Raw genomic sequence first — 16868 nt, forward strand, 5'->3', positions numbered from 1 at the left:
AGAAGAAGAAGAAGAAGATATAGAAGAAGAAGAAGAAAGATAAAGAAGAAGAAGAACAAGTATATACAGTAACACTACTGAACAAAATTAAGGACACAACTTCTCTTTCCACATTTTTTTTTAAAGGAACATCCCCACATAATCACTTGCTGTTGTTACTTGGAAAAAAAGAGGTTTCTTGCATCATTCACCCTCAAAACAAGTGTTGGAAGCTATTTAAGGCCAATTCGAATAGTCAGCTCGAATAGTTAGCTCGAATACCGACTCGAATAGTGAGCTCGAAGTCCGAGGTCGAATCGAGTAGTAAAAATTATTCGACTCGAATATTCGAATGACCTCGAATAATTTACTATTCGAATTCGACCAAACTCGAATTTTAAAAAGGGGTATTTGAGCACCACTGGCACTGGATATACAACTAGGTCACTGAAGGATGCAGTGGCCACAGCACAAGGTCACTGAAGGATGCACTGGGCACAGCAGTGGGCACTGGATATACAACTAGGTCACTGAAGGATGCAGTGGGCACAGTACAAGGTCACTGAAGGATGCAGTGGGCACAGTACAAGGTCACTGAAGGATGCAGTGGGCACAGCAGTGGCCACTGGATATACAACTAGGTCACTGAAGGATGCAGTGGCCACAGTACAAGGTCACTGAAGGATGCAGTGGCCACAGTACAAGGTCACTGAAGGATGCAATGGGCACAGCAGTGGGCACTGGATATACAACTAGGTCACTGAAGGATGCAGTGGCCACAGCACAAGGTCACTGAAGGATGCACTGGGCACAGCAGTGGGCACTGGATATACAACTAGGTCACTGAAGGATGCAGTGGGCACAGTACAAGGTCACTGAAGGATGCAGTGGGCACAGTACAAGGTCACTGAAGGATGCAGTGGGCACAGCAGTGGCCACTGGATATACAACTAGGTCACTGAAGGATGCAGTGGCCACAGTACAAGGTCACTGAAGGATGCAGTGGGCACAGCAGTGGGCACTGGATATACAACTAGGTCACTGAAGGATGCAGTGGGCACACAAGGATGTCACACTGTGTAATGAGATGCTCATAAGCCAGCGAGCGAGCGAGCAGTGGGCACTGGGCACGGCACAAGGTCACTGACAGAATGAATGAACAGCGCTGGCAGAGAGTGGCGGCGCCGGCAGTGTGACTGGCTGCCTGCAAATAGTACAAGTGTATAACTGTCACTGGAATATACAAGTGAACACTGCAGCTGCACTAACCTGCCTGCCTGCACTCTACACACAGATAATCCCCACTCCCACTACACTGCAGCACTGAACCTGCCTGCACAGCACTACACACAGTTAAATAATCACTAGACTCCCACACTCCCACTACACTACACTGACTACAACTAACTACAGCAATCACTCACTGACTAGCTAACTGTGTACAGTATAAGAGCAGTGTTAGCAAAAAAAACGCTTTGTTTTTAACACAATAAATGCACTTGCTCAAACAACAATGGCCTGGAGATAATCCTCTCAGCACCACAGTCTAGCAAGGACAGAGCTTTTCCATCATGGCTGCCGCTTTATATTCAGGAGGGGAGGGCATAGCTCCCCTCCTGTGATTGGTTGCTAGGGCCTGGCTGGGGCACTCTGATTGGCCTGCAATGTGTCACTTCCGCATAGTTTGACGCATTTCCGCAAACCACGACTTCAGCACCGGGTTTCACGAGCGTGAATGCGGATTTCTGTCCGCATTCTCGCGAAGCCGAAGTAGATTTTCGTGGTTGAAAATCTATTCACGGATTTTCGTGTCCGAGGCGGAATGCGTCAAAATGGTCGTGAATCCACGCGTAAGCGTGATCACAACCTGGCGGTGAGCACCACTGCTTGAGGCTACATTTCCACTTGTGCGCCGGGATACGTCTTGCGAGACGCGATGCCAGCACAGCTGCTCGCAGCTGAATTTCGCACAGAATTATGCTTCAGGGCGTCAGATTTTTCCTCGGCCACGAATTCGGATGGCTTACATAGACTTCTATAGGCTGCTAAAATCCATCCGAATTTGTGGGCGGGGAATCGGCCCGGATTCACAGCAATGGAAACCTAGCCTAAGTGCAGCTTGTTTAAAATAATAATCCTGGGTGGCCTTTTCCACTGCTACGTTACGATTTTTAAAAGAGCGCAAACGCATGTCTGTGCGATTATGATGCATTTTGAGTTTTAATGTAAAGTATATGAACGCATGAAAAACGCTTTGCGTTTTGTATTGATTTAACCACTAATATCTATTTTTAAAAATCAAGACAACACTTGCCAATCATAAAAACACAAACGCATAAAAAAGCAAACGCATAAAAACGCACAAAAAAATGCACATTAAAATTGGTCAATAACGCAAATGCATTAAAAAACACAAAAAAACGCACATAAAAATTGGTCAAAAATGTTTTGAAGTGGAAAAGGACCCTGTGCAGCTGCAGTTCCTGTCTCATCCACTGAACTGATTCGGTTCAGTGTGATGAGTCGGATCACTCAACTCACAGGATAGAACCGGCTCAAATGAACCAATCACTCATGAACCGGACATCACTAGTCAACACTGGATCACTGCTGGCTGCTTTTAGATCAGGCACACAATTTTTTTCCCAACATAATGAAAAGATATCATTTTCAAAAATAAAATCATTCTTTTTAAAGAGACTCTGTAACATCAAAAACATCCCCTGGGGGGTACTCACCTCGGGTGGGGGAAGCCTCGGGATCCTAATGAGGTTTCCCACGCCGTCCTCTGTCCCACGGGGGTCTCGCTGCAGCCCTCCGAACAGCCGGCGACAGACCCGACTGTCAATTCAATAGTTACCTTTGCTGGCTCCAGCGGGGGGCGCTGTGGCTGCTTTCGGCTCCGAACTACACGGAAATACCCGATCTCCGTCGGGTCCGCTCTACTGCGCAGGCGCCGGAAACCTGCGCCTGCGCAGTAGAGCAGACCCGACGGCGATCGGGTATTTCCGCCTACTTCGGAGCCGACAGCCGTCAGAGCGCCTGCGCAGGAGCCGGGAAGGTAAATAATCATTAGGATCCTGAGGCTTCCCCCACCCGAGGTGAGTACCCCCCAGGGGACATTTTGACGTTACAGATTCTCTTTAACACATTGGCACGGCTATTTCCTGATATATTTTACATGTATCCTGGAGTGCTGTTTTCAGACATGCTATAGACACTCAGTGCAAGATGATAAGACAGATCCTTTACCTCTCTAATTCATGATTCTCTGTAAAACATTGAAAAGTGAATAATATAGACAGGGCCGCCATCAGAAATTTTGGGGCCCCTCACACATCATCAGGCCTGGGCCCCCCTCCCTGGGCCCACCCACTGGTTGCTGTGCCCGCCCACTAGCCACCCCACCCCGTGTCCATATACTGTGAAAAATGTGCATGGCTCCGACACTGAAGAAAGCGGCATGTACAGCATAATGCGACAAAAAGTGGGCATCACCATGGCATGTTGTGGGTGGAGCCAAATACTAGCAAAATACAGGTTGACTCCAGTTAACAAATGAGATTAGGACTTGTAGGTCAGTTCTTATCCTTTATCCGTTCTCTTTTGTCCCTCTTTTGTGTCCCTCTGTGTGACCTCATGTTCCCGTCTTATCTCTTTTCTCCCTGTGCCTCTTTTGTCTGCCTCTGTTCCCGCTGTGCCTCTTTTATCCCCCTGTGTTATCTCTTGTCCCTTTCTGTCTCAGCTCGTCCCCCTGACCTAGCCAGGTATAGGTGCCCCATTATAGGTATCCAGACATAGGTGCCCCCAGTATAGGTAGCCAGGTATAGGTTCCCCCAGTATAAGTAGCTTGCTATAGGTGGTGCTCCAGTATAGGTAGCCTGGTATAGGTTCCCCCAGTATAAGTAGCTTGCTATAGGTGGTGCTCCAGTATAGGTAGCCTGGTATAGCTGGTGCCCTAGTGTGGGCCAGCAAGATACAGGTGCCCCAGTATAGGTATTCAACTATAGGTGGTCCCCCGGTATAGGTAGCCTGGTATAATTGCCACCAGTGTAGGTAGCCTGGTATGGGGGGTGCACCAGTATTGGTTAGCCAGGTATAGGTTCCCCCAGTATAAGTAGCTTGCTATAGGTGGTGCTCCAGTATAGGTAGCCTGGTATAGCTGGTGCCCTAGTGTGGGCCAGCAAGATACAGGTGCCCCAGTATAGGTATTCAACTATAGGTGGTCCCCCGGTATAGGTAGCCTGGTATAATTGCCACCAGTGTAGGTAGCCTGGTATGGGGGGTGCACCAGTATTGGTTAGCCAGGTATAGGTGCCCCCAGTATAGGTAGCCAGGTATAGGTTCCCCCAGTATAAGTAGCCATCTATAGCTGGTGCCCAGTATAGGCCAGCAAGATACGGGTGCCCCAGTATAGGTAGCCTGGTATAGTTGCCCCCAGTAGAAGTAGCCTGGTATGGGTTGTGCACCAGTATAGGTTAGCCAGGTACAGGTGCCCCCAGTATAGGTAGCCAGGTATAGGCACCCCAGTATAAGTAGCCAAGTATAGGTGGTGCCCCAGTATAGGTAGCCAGGTACAGGTGGTGCCTTCAGTAAGGGTAGCCAAGTATAGAGGGTGTCCCAGTATAGGTAGCCAGGTATAGGTGGTGGCCCAGTATAGGTAGCTAGGTATAGGTGGTTCCAGCCCCGGTATAGGTAGCCAGGTACAGGTGGTGCCCCCAGTAAAGGTAGTCAAGTATAGGTGGTGCCCCAGTATAGGTAGCCAGGTATAGGTGGTTCCCCAGTATAGGTAGCTAGGTATAGGTGGTACCAGCCCCAGTATAGGTAGCCAAGTATAGCTGGTGCCCCAGTATAGGTAGCCTGTAGCCAGATATAGGTGGTGCCCCAGTATAGAAAGACCGCTGTAGCGGGCTCCCTCATCTGCTCACCACGTTCAAGCGCTGATGTCACTCTTCTCTTAGTGCTGGAATGCGGTGGGCTGGTTAGTGAACCACAGACCCGCAGCCAGCACATGCGGCCCTTCCAGCGCTTTGGGGGGGGGGGGGCAGGGCCGCCAGAAGCCCTGGGCCCCTCACTGCAGTGTCAGTTGTCCCCCTCTGATGGCTGCCCTGAATATAGTGGATACAAAGTGGATGAGTGCTGCATTGACTTTCTGAATGCACCTCAGCCTGTCTTTGAATCTGCTGTCACTCCCTACTTGTACTGAATATCGGTTCTAACAGTTCCTCTTTGAATCATTGAGCCAAGGAACTGCTCAGATCGGATCCCTTATGAGTCAAGAGTCAGGAGCTGCCACTGTAATCTGATTCCTGAGTGAGCTGGGGCCTGGGAGGAGTTTGTTCTCTCATGTGTCACCAGGGCCGGATTTCTGGCAAGGCCGCATAGGCCATGGCCTAGGGCACCTGAAGTTTAGGGGCGGCTCAGTGAGGGGCAGGAAAGCTGTTCTATGCAGTCATCCCTATCTACAAGAACAGCTTTAACCTTTGAACTCTCTGTCCTGTGCTTGTGCCGTCCCTGCAAGACCTGTTAGCTCTATCCTGCAGGTATACATCAGTCTAACTCTCATGGTGACGCAATGGGTCCATCATTAATGAGATGGCAAGCATAACATAAAATTTCAAAATATAACTTCTAATTTATACACGTATTACTAAAACAGCTATTGTCTGTGACACCAATGATGGAAAGTAAGGCAAATTCTCATTGGGGCACACAGAGATAACAACCATACAGATGGTATAATTGGCCTTGGGCGGTAAAAAGTACAAATCCGGCCCTGTGTGTCACAGCTCAGCAGCTGCAGTTCCTGTTTCATCCACTTAACTGATTCGTTCAGTGTGATGAGTCGGATCACTCGATTCACAAGGAAGAATCAGTTCAAATTAACGAATCGTTCATGAACTGAAGAACACTATTTCCAGGGTGCTCAGCATGGGCCCAGGGGCTAATTTTACTGGCAAATGTCATGCTGGAAATAATTAAATACCAGTGTTGGCTTTTTAGATGATTTACCTGGGCCGGCCAGATAACTGCCATGTGGCAACCCTAGGGCCTGTTTCCACTATTGCGGTGCGATTTCTTACTGAAAAACGCATAAACGAATTTGCATCCGAAAATGAATTCGTATGCGTTTGTATGCAAATTTTGTATGCGAATTCGCATGTGTTTTCATGTCTTTTTGTAAGTATGAGATTTTAACCATGTCAGTGCCTGTGTGCTTTTACATGAAAAGTATGCGAATTTGCATGGGAAATTCACATAGCAAACCGCATGCGAATTTCCTATTAAATACATTTCATGTGAATCCCACACTAGTCTTGCGGTGTGCGAATTCTGATGGCTCTGCCGTTCAGATTTTTTCTGCACTGTCCACCGCACAGAATTTCCTGCCAAGTGGAGGCCCATTGACTATTATTGGCTATGCGGATCTGCAGAAAACGCATGCAGGTTCGCTCTAGTAGTGGAAACAGCCCTAAGTGCAGCTAGCATTGTATTTAGTAAGGAACAGCTTGTGCTATTCTCGGCTATCATCTCAACTATTATATGACTTAAGGTGACACCACACCATACAATTTTTTAAATATCTGTTCAATTTAAGAATTGCAATCAATTTTTCTGACTGACTGTAACATTTCAAAAATATGACCACACACCTATGTTCAATTTTTCCTCAATTATGATAAAAATGATTGTAAACTCTGTGAAAATTGCTAGGGAGGGTATATTAATAAATTGACAATCCAACACACACCATACAATCTTTAGTAGAAATTGAAGAGAAATATCTGGCATTCCGGATCGATTTAAATTAAAAAAAAAAAGGGAAATCTGATCGGATTTTTCAGTTGAATGAAAAAAAAAAGCTTTCGATTGTTTCGAGATACAATCGTTTTTATCGAATTGAACCTTTAAGGTGGCCACACACGATACAATAAAATGATCCAATTTTACAGTAATTCGATAAAAACAATCGGATCTCCCGAAAAAAATCAAAAGCTTTTTTTTTATTCGACTGTAAAATCCAATCAGATTTCCCGTTTTCTTCGATTTTTATCTATCCGGAATGCCAGATATTTTTCTTCAATTTCTCTAAAGATTGTATGGTGTGTTCGATTGTCAATTTATTAAAAAATACATACCCTAGCAATGTTCTCAGAGTTTCCAATCATTTTTATCATAAATGGGGAAAAAATGAACATAGGTGTGTGGAACATTGGTCATATTTTTTGAAATGTTACAATAATTCAGAAAAATTGATTGCAATTCTTAAATTGAACAGATATTTAAAAAAATTGTATGGTGTGTGGCCACCTTTACATTCACTACTACTCCAGTTTGCATGTTGTAAAAGCAAATAGTGACACCGGCGTTAGAACGGTAGGCGACCCTCAGGGAGTACGCATGCCCAGTACTGACAGGAAGCTGCATTCTCCAGCGCTGTGGAAACTCCCCGGCTTGTCATCATTACAAAGCAAGGAGGAGGGAATAGAAGCTCAGAGCAGGTTACTGAGTGGAGGGAAGGTTACTAGGAAGTCTTTTCTTCCTTCTTCTATGCAGCAGCTGAGGGATTGCCCAGCAGGCAGTGAGGGGTTACAGTGACAGGAGGAGGAGACACCTTGATGACTGGACTCTCTTCCCTCCTACTCATCCAGGCTTAGGAACCGCCTGCAGAAACACAGGAGGAAGTGACAGAGTGTGAGCTGAACACATAAACATGGCATAGGAATAACAGCAGACTTCTGTGGAACTGCTATCAGGAGGGGGACAGCTCGGCACATTCTGTTCACAAGGTGGGAGAGAGCCTCTTGCTGTCACTGATATTGGATGTATAGTGCTTGGGATGTGCTGGAACTCTAGAATGGTCATTCAATTCTGGCTGTACGGTTAACCAGTGTACACTGTGGATTCAGGGCTTGTCAGTGAGATCCTGAATTGCCTATGCCTTTCCTTTCAGGCTGAATGAGCAGACAGAAAGTGTCAGGATAGCAGACAAACCTCAAGATTAAGGTTTTTCCTCAAGAAGAGCCTGACTGACCCCAAGACCAGATCATGGCGCGTCACAAATACGCTATATATGGACTGAAGGCAGGTGTATGATGTACAAAACAGAAAATAATCATTCAACACTTGCATCTGTGATGTTTAAAAAACAATGTTTTTTTATTAACTTTTTGGAGAAATAATAAAACAAAAATCATAAGATGTTTCAGCGAACAGAAATCAGATGGCTTTAGACGATCACCCAAACGTTTAACTTCCTCAGAGACTCTGACAAATCAAAGATTGTTAACTGGAATAAAAGATTCAATACCTCATTTGAATTGGAGAACAGTGTAGCAAACCAAATCAGACTGACATTGTGTTACGCTGCTGTTGTGTGACACATAACTTGTCTTCTCTTCATCGTCATACTTCATCTATATTCGTGTTATTTACCTGTGCTGTTCAGTGTGGTTTGAACATTTGGGGTTTGAACATTTTTTGACAAAACTTTCGACACCATGGATGCCGCAGCGCTAGAAGTGGATGCGTTAAAGTTTGCAAAACTGGCTGTAAACAATGATGAAATAGGAAAATATAAGGAAGCGGTGTTCTATTACAAGGTATGGATCCTTTTTAAAATATAAGGCAGCTGTTGTATTTCAAGGTATGAATTCTGCTCAGGCAGGGAATGTTCAATAGCAGTGTTGTGTGATCAGTCACCAGTTTGGATATAGGGGCCCATACACTTACACGATTTCCTGCCGATATACAGCAGAATTGATCACTGTGATCAAATCTGCTGTGGAATCGATGCACAAACGCTGACTGAACGATTTCGGTCCAAAATTGATCGTTCCCTTCGATCTGTCTGCGTGGAAGATTTCGCTCGATCGCCGGCGGGTCGGGAGTGCGTCGATAGCAGCGTTCGAATGTCCGATGACTGACGCTAGTGGAAATACATTACCTGTTCCGCCGGCGCCTGTCCCCACTGTCCCTTCTCCGCGCTGGGCTCCGTCTGACTTCACTTACTTCCTGTCCCGTCAGGAAGTTTAAACAGTAGAGCGCCATCTACTGTTTAAACTTCCCGTGACAGGAAGTAAAGTGAAGCTGGAGCCGGATCAGGTAATGTATTGGGGGGAAGGGTGCCACTTCGGCAGCTCCACAGATTGTGAATCGGTTTCATAGTGAGATCGATTTGAAATCTGCAGTGTAGGCAGCCAATAGATCCCTCTTTGATCAGATTCGAGCACAGAGGGATCTATCTGCTGGTCGATCTGGTGGCAATCGGCCTTATGCCTGATGTACCTGAATCTAATTCCAGACAAATTACCATATATTTTTGTTGACTCGTTCATCACTGGAAAGATAAGTAAAAGCTTTTCAATGCTAATCTACTTTAGGGTACCCAGCAGGAAACCTCATAGAGAATAGTTCTTCTCACAGCACCCTCTAAAACACAAAGATTGTGATTGGCCGAACGGTGTGGGCAGAGCTTACTACAACCTATGTGAAACCTAAAAGTTTGAGACCATGTGTCATTCCAATCATGTAAGCGGAATTCCCCTATGAGATATCCTGCTGGGTCCTGTAAACTATTGTAGACTAGTGCCAGCTTTTCGGATGATGTCCCTTAAGGCCCGTACACACGCCGGACTGGAGGCAACGACGGGTCCGTCGTCACCTCCCGCTGGGTGGGCGTTCCAACGACAGTCCGGCGTGTATACGTGCTGTTGGCGGACTGATACGGCTGTTTCTGAGCAATCAAAATGGAACTTTTTGGCCAAAATGCAAAGCGCTATGTGTGGCAGAAAACTAACACTGCACATCACTCTTAACACACTGTCCCCACTGTCAAATATGGTGGTGGCAGCATCATGCTCTGGGGGTGCTTCTCTTCAGCAGGGACAGGGAAGCTGGTCAGAGTTGATGGGAAGATGGATGGAGCCAAATACAGGGCAATCTTGGAAAAAAACGTCTTGGAGGTGACGACGGACCCGTCGTTGCCTCCAGTCCGGCGTGTGTACGGGCCTTTACCCTTGTTTTCTCCAACTAGACATTTATATATTTGGAAAATACAAAAAAAAAGTACTCACAGGCGTTCATGTACAAAGGGAGGCGGGGGAAATTTGAGCACCGGAAATAGCTGTTTGTAGAATATTGGTAAAATTATCAATACAGTATAATCTCGTTATAATAATCTCGGATATAGTAAACATTTGGGTATAGTAAACTACCTCTCCAGGTCCCTGCCAATCTCCATAATAACTCTATGGAAGCAACGCTTGGTATAGTAAACACTGATGTAATAAAACTTCTGTTATATTAAACATGGTTTTTTTGGCCCCTAGGTGACTCTGGATATAGTAAAAAGTGCAACCCATGGTCGGCTGCTCTCTTCAGGCTTGGGTCAGGTGTGTTGATGCCTGAGTGATAACATTTGTAAGGGCTAGTTCACACTGGGCGCCTTGGCAGCATTTTGCTGATCGCAAAATGCTATCGCTCCAAAATCACTCCAAAAATGTTGCATGCACCATCAGCTATTCGCTAATCACTGGCGATCGCTACAGTGTGAACACTACCATTGATTAGCAGCAGCATTTTGCTGATCGCCGGTGATCAGCAAAAAGCTGACAGAGTGAACTAGCCCTAAAACAAGAAGAATGACACCAGTGCTGGATATACAGTACTGTACAAATAAGAAGCCTGGGAAAAATGAGGAATAATCTGAATGTAACCAAAAGAGGATGCAGCATTACCACTTCCACTTTGCAATCAACAATAAAAGTATCGTTACAGTCCTCCCACAGGATTGTACGCACTTCTGTGGTATCTCTTTCCTTGTTAGCGACTACGCTCCAGGTAGCGTGTGGTGCGCAGTACAGGCTACTTTCACTTGCAGTGCAAATCAGAGTGGGCCTAATTGCTCCAAATCTAAGGTGTGGAAAAGAGAGTCCCGCCCGCGGAGGAATCGGAGTTACTTGCATTACAGATGCGAGGGGCTTACCATGATTTCCTCCATTTTGAAGAGTGGCTTCATGATTGGCTCAAGTGTGAGCAAAAAGTTTTGCAGAACATGTGCTGCCTATCCGTGGAGGTATCGGAACGAGTGGCTCCTCTATTCAGTGATGGTTACAATTTTTAAGAGCCCTGGATACTGTACCAGAAATGTGTCCAGCCTGGCTATGCAGTCCTAAGGTATACTTAACCTTGTAGTCCACCAAATGTGCAAGTGCTTGTTCTATACCTCCATTGTGAGGACAGAGTTGGTCTTTTGCAGTAGTGAATGTACCAGGGTATGCTGGGCCATTTGTAGGATAAGTTTTGATATAGTAAACCTCTCTTTCTTGGTCCCTTGGAGTTTATTATAGCAAGACTATACTGTATTCTACTATTGGGCAATAATAATTCTGATATTTTACTATCGCTAAACCTAACTCTATTCTCACATGACCCCTCCCTCTACTGATGCCTATCCCTAACTGACCCCCTCCTTGATGCCTAACCTCATCCAAACCCCCCACCCACCCAATGCTTAACCTTAAAGTGATACTGTAGGGGGGTCAGGGGAAAATAAGTTGAACTTACCCGGGACTTCTAACGGTCCCCCTCAGACATCCTGTGTTGGCGCAGCCACTCACCGATGCTCCGGCCCCGCCTCCGGTTCACTTCTGGAATTTCAGACTTTAAAGTCTGAAAACCACTGCGCCTGCGTTGCCGTGTCCTCGATACCGCTGATGTCACCAAGAGCGCACAGCGCAGGCCCAGTATGGTCTGTGTCTGCGCAGTACACTCCTGGTGACATCAGCGTGAGTGTGGACATGGCAACGCAGGCGCAGTGGTTTTCTGACTTTAAAGTCAGAAATTCCAGAAGTGAACGGGAGGCGGGGCCGGAGCATCGGTGAGTGGCTGCGCCAACACAGGATGTCTGCGGGGGACCATTAGAAGCCCCGGGTAAGTTCAACTCATTTTCCCCCGACCCCCCCCCCCCCCCCCCCTACAGTATCCCTTTAACTGACTATGCCACCTACGCCTGACCCTAACTGACAACTCTGTGATCTAACTGCACCCCCCTCACCGATGCCTAACTGTCCAGCTCCCCCCGCTGATGGCCTGTGCAGCCTTTGCCACTATATACAATAAATATTGGCGCCATGCAAGCTTATGCACCCATGTTAAAGGGGAACTGAAGAGAGGTATATGCAGGCTGCCATGTTTATTTCCTATTAAGAAATACCAGTTGCCTGGCAGCCCTGCTGATCCTCTGTCAGGATACTATTAGCCATAGCCCCTGAACAAGCATGCAGCAGATCAGGTGTTTCAGGCTTTAAAGTCAGATCTGACAAGACTAGCTGCATGCTTGTTTCTGGTGTTATTCAGATACTACTGCAGAGAAATAGACCAGCAGGGCTGCCAGGCAACTGGTATTGATTAAAAGGAAATAAATATGGCAGCCTCCGTATACCTCTTACTTCAGTTCCCCTTTAATATTGGCTAGTAATGGAAATTCAGGCATCTGAGCCCAAATAACTGGCGTCTGGGCCACCTGCTATACTAACTGCAGCTACAAACAGCAGACACATTTTATCAGCGCCTCTGGTGCCCGAGTTTCCATTAGTAGGCAATATTAACTTGGGCCCCACAAACGTCCTCCCAAATTTCATGTTTTGACTCACACTAACTGCAGTGGCTTCATTCTCTTCGCAATACACACATCCCTTTCCTAGCGAGGCTCAGAGGATCCCAGAAAATCTGAGTCCAGGCTATAAAATGTACATTATGTGTATAAAAGTTGTCATGTCCTCCTCCTCCTTCTGTTGTCATACACCAACCTGTGTATTTGTGCAGACATCCTGGTAACACTGGAGTGAATGTGACCATAGGTCCCAGCCAAACCCTTGTAATCTTGGGGGAAAGTGCAAAAGAGCAAGTCAGGCATGTTAAAAGTACAGCCTTTCACGTGCAATAAACCTGCACCCACAACATCACATTTTCTCATTTGGATATAGTGGGGGAATGACCAGAAATACAGTCACCTTATTAGCATTGGTAGTTGTTTCCCCACTTTTTGTCCTAATAACTGTTATGCTGGGTACACACTATGAGATTTTCTGGCCAATTTACTGTCAGATCGATTATTTCCAACATGTTCAATTTGCTTTCCGATCGATTTCCTAGTGAACTTAACGGAAACCGATTGGCAAATGCACGGAAATCGATCGGAAAGCAAATCGAACATGTTGGAAATAATCGATCTGACAATAAATCTGCCAGAAAATCTCATAGTGTGTATCCAGCATTATCAAGAACTGGAAGTGAAGAAAATCCGGCCAGCACTTTTTTTTTGTTTTAGCAAAGGGGAATAGAGGCATTTGTTTTGTGGCTGTGCATGCACGTGACATCATCGTGATGTTATGCACCTGCGTGAAGCACTCCTGGCCATGATCGCGTGCTGTAGTACGTGTGCAGTCCGGCCAGCGCAGGCTTACTGAAGCTTGACCAAGCCAACCGGAAGACAGGTGCCGAAGGGCAATTACAGGTACTGGAGGGGGCATAAAGCAGAACGGGGGGAGCGGTGAGCATCAGGACAGCTCACCATGCATGCCTGCTCCCCCGTTTCTCATCTTCATTTGGGCTCTGGTGTCCTTTAAAGCAAATCTGTAGTGTAGAAATAAATAAATACAAACCTGATACTTGCCTATGGAGGGGGATGGCTGTTCCTGTCCGCTCGTTCCAGTGTTGTCCCCCCATGAAGTTATGTCACCTTGAGAAGCCCTTTGAAGGCTTCAGGAGCCTAAGTGCTCCTGAAGACAGGTGGCTTTGTACCGTGTATGTGCAGTATTGAGCTTCCGCCTTCAGGAGCACTTGGAGACACGAGTGCTCCTGTCACCTTCCAAAGGTCCCCCGAAAGCCGTATTCGAATACATGGAGTGGGGGTGACTGCACTGAAATGAGAAAAGAGAAGGCTCAATAGGATCGAGACCCTTCCCTCTCCTTAGATAAGTATCAAGTTGTTTTTTTTTTTTTTTTTTTTCCCCCACTTCAGATTTACTTGAATGCAGTTCAGTGAATTCACTCCATGGTGTGGTGTGGGTACTTTCATCCTTCATTGCTGTATGAGCTCTGGACACAGAGCAGATAGTCTCCTGGCTGGAGTGGCTGGGAACGCATAGAAGTGTAGAAGTGCACTTTTCCCATCTGTGGGTCTCAGTAATTGCTGTACCCCAGTATCAGTAGCATGTGCCACCTGGAAAGCAGGACTGCAGAAGCACTAAATGGGAAAACATGTGTATGTAAACTTCTGTGATTAATGGCTGATATTACTTTCCTGACTTTATTTTTAGAACTGTTGGGTAGGTGCTGAAAAGGTATTACATAATTAGTGTAAGCATGATTGCGTATGGAGCATAATCTTAGTATAGCACCTTCTCACAAGTGGCATATTCTGTGCAATGCAGCTAAATAGGAATTCCCCTTACCCAATCACAAAAGTGTCTTATCTTTTTAAACAATCTTGCCTACTTTTGTGGGGGAAAAAAATGGACATTTATGTAGTAAGGATATGGTGGAAGACCTATAGTGTATATATTCACTTAAAAAAATAAATTACAATTCTCTGGTTGTCCCAGTGATAATTTTGCCTTTAGTATTCTGGGGTGATAATAGCCATTGCAGGAGGACTAGGGTGCTCCTCTTCTCCCACTTCTGTCGAGTATTTTAGTGCCACAGCATTATATTTACCTTCTCTGCTTCTCGCTTTAGCTATATGTGCTATGGTGCTTGAATGGCTCCCAATGCATGTCACGTGACATGCAGGAAGACTCAGGAGCCAGGAGCATGTATGCAGCACAAAGCGCGCAGCTACAAGCAAGAGCAGAGGAACCCTGATGCAGTATTGGGGCAGGCAAATATAATACTCCATTGTGCTACCTTGCAACATGGGCAGGGGGTGCCAGGGGAGGAGGATACATGAACGTTACTGGCCAGATGTGTCATGCACGGTTTATCCAGAAGTGAGGCATGCTTTCATTCCTAATGTTAGCTGGATAGCATCCTGGTAAGGCCTTTGATGTGGGATTTAACCCCTTGAGGGTTTTTATCCCGGCTCAAGCTGGTATGCAGAAATGAATCATGGTTGTCCATGGAGCACGCTTAAGTGACAGCAGCTCTGGCGCTTTGAGTCCACCAGAAGAAAAGCACAATATAAATGTTCTGTTTCTTCCATTGGAAAGTATGTCTCACTGTATGGCCGCACCGTAGCGGTAACATGCTGTGCAGCCTTTCAGCACTGTTGCGATGCGGTTGCAGAGAAATTGCAATGGATGGACTAAGTGTCGAAGGAGCCTAATACTTTTCATTATAGGCCCTGAACAAACATGCAGATCAGATGATTCTGACAATATTAGCCTGTTTCAGGTGTATGATTCAGACACTATTGACCAGAAGGATCAGCAGGACCAAGCAACTGATATTGTTTCAAAGAAAATGAATATGGGAGCTTCCATGGTGGTCATGTGATTGCTGTGCCTCTCTGTCAGGTACCTGAACTGTCTGACAATGCCTAGCATCGTGATAGCCATGGAACCTTGCTCGCCCACAATGCTCGGAGGCAGAATAGCCCTAAAGTCGCAGAATCTCACTGCACCATTGTGATGCCAATTTACCAAGAAGTGCTGATCTGCGTATGCAATGTTACTTGTTTTAAGATCTCCATATTTACGAAGGAGCGATCTGCTTTTTTACCGTGACAATCAGTGTTTGTAATTGGCCACCATATTTAATCTAAAAGGGCAGTTGGCATCTCCGTTGACTTGAATGATGTCGAAGTAGCAAGTTGTGAAAAAACAAAGCCTGCATTGGCTTATAGTGACACTGAAGCAAAAAAAAAAAAAGCTTATGATATAAATAATTGTTTGTGTAGTACAGATAATTAATAGAACATTAGTAGCAAAGAAATGAGTCTCACATTTTTTTTTATTTTCAGTTACCGTTTTTTCCACCATATAAGACACTCCAGAATATAAAACCCACAGAGGTATAGAGGGCAAAAACCAGGAAAAAAATATATACTAAGCCTTGTGCTTCCCTATTCCAGGAGTGTCTTGTAGATCTTCTTCCTCAATTGGTGTCCTCCTGTGTCCCCCATATGTCCCTAGTGTGTCTCCAGGACGTCCCCAGTTGTCCTTAGTGTGTGTCCTGCTGACCCCTGTATGTCCCCTGCTATCCCTAGTGTGTGTCCTGCTGTCCCCAGGTGTCCCCAGTTGAGTCCGCCAGGAGAAAAGCGCGATATAAATGTTATTTGTCTTGTCTTGTCCCTAGTGTGTCTCCAGTATGTCACCTGTTGTCCTCAGTATGTCTATGAAACAGCAGCGCAGAGCTAATGACCCTTTGACCTTCCCTGCAGTAAATCTTATCATTTAGGGCGTGTTTCCATTTGCGAAGTGATGCTAATGTGACTACGCAGCCGCATCGCATCACTTCCGCCGCGGGCCGCATCACTTCCGCATCTCTGATGCGGAAGTGTATTGAGGAGAAGGGACATGACTGCGGGCGGATGCAGATTATCGCACCGCTCCGCACACCATGCACGCAGTGGAAACTGTTCCACTGGCGTGCATGTGTTTCAGCACACCTGCGGTGCGATGCGGCTATGTAGGAACTCCAGTGAAAATCATGTAATAAAAAAGTTCTTCATTTTTACAATAATTATGTATAAATGATTTAGTGAGTGTTTTCCCATTGTAAAATCTTTGAAATCCCTGATTTACATTCTAACATTTAATACATGGTGACATTTTTACTGTTGGCAGGTGATGTAGCTGCTGCATGTTTTTTTGGCAGTTGGAAACAGCTGCAAACAGCTATTTCATACAATGCAGCAAGGTTCCCAGACAGGAAACTGCCAGGAG

The 16868-nt window shown here is 45.9% G+C and overlaps 1 protein-coding gene across 1 annotated transcript in view; it reads left to right on the top strand.

Moving 5' to 3' along the window:
* The first annotated feature begins 7460 nt into the window (after nucleotides 1-7460).
* Nucleotides 7461-16868, top strand: part of CAPN7 (calpain 7) — a 98109-nt gene continuing 88701 nt past the window's right edge. Inside the window, exon 1 of the mRNA XM_068236242.1 lies at nucleotides 7461-8582. Coding sequence (XP_068092343.1) covers nucleotides 8481-8582 — 102 coding nt within the window. The 5' untranslated portion in view covers nucleotides 7461-8480. The remainder of the gene's footprint in view (nucleotides 8583-16868) is intronic.

This window comes from Hyperolius riggenbachi, chromosome 5 (genome assembly GCF_040937935.1).
Source record: "Hyperolius riggenbachi isolate aHypRig1 chromosome 5, aHypRig1.pri, whole genome shotgun sequence".
NCBI lineage: Eukaryota > Metazoa > Chordata > Amphibia > Anura > Hyperoliidae > Hyperolius > Hyperolius riggenbachi.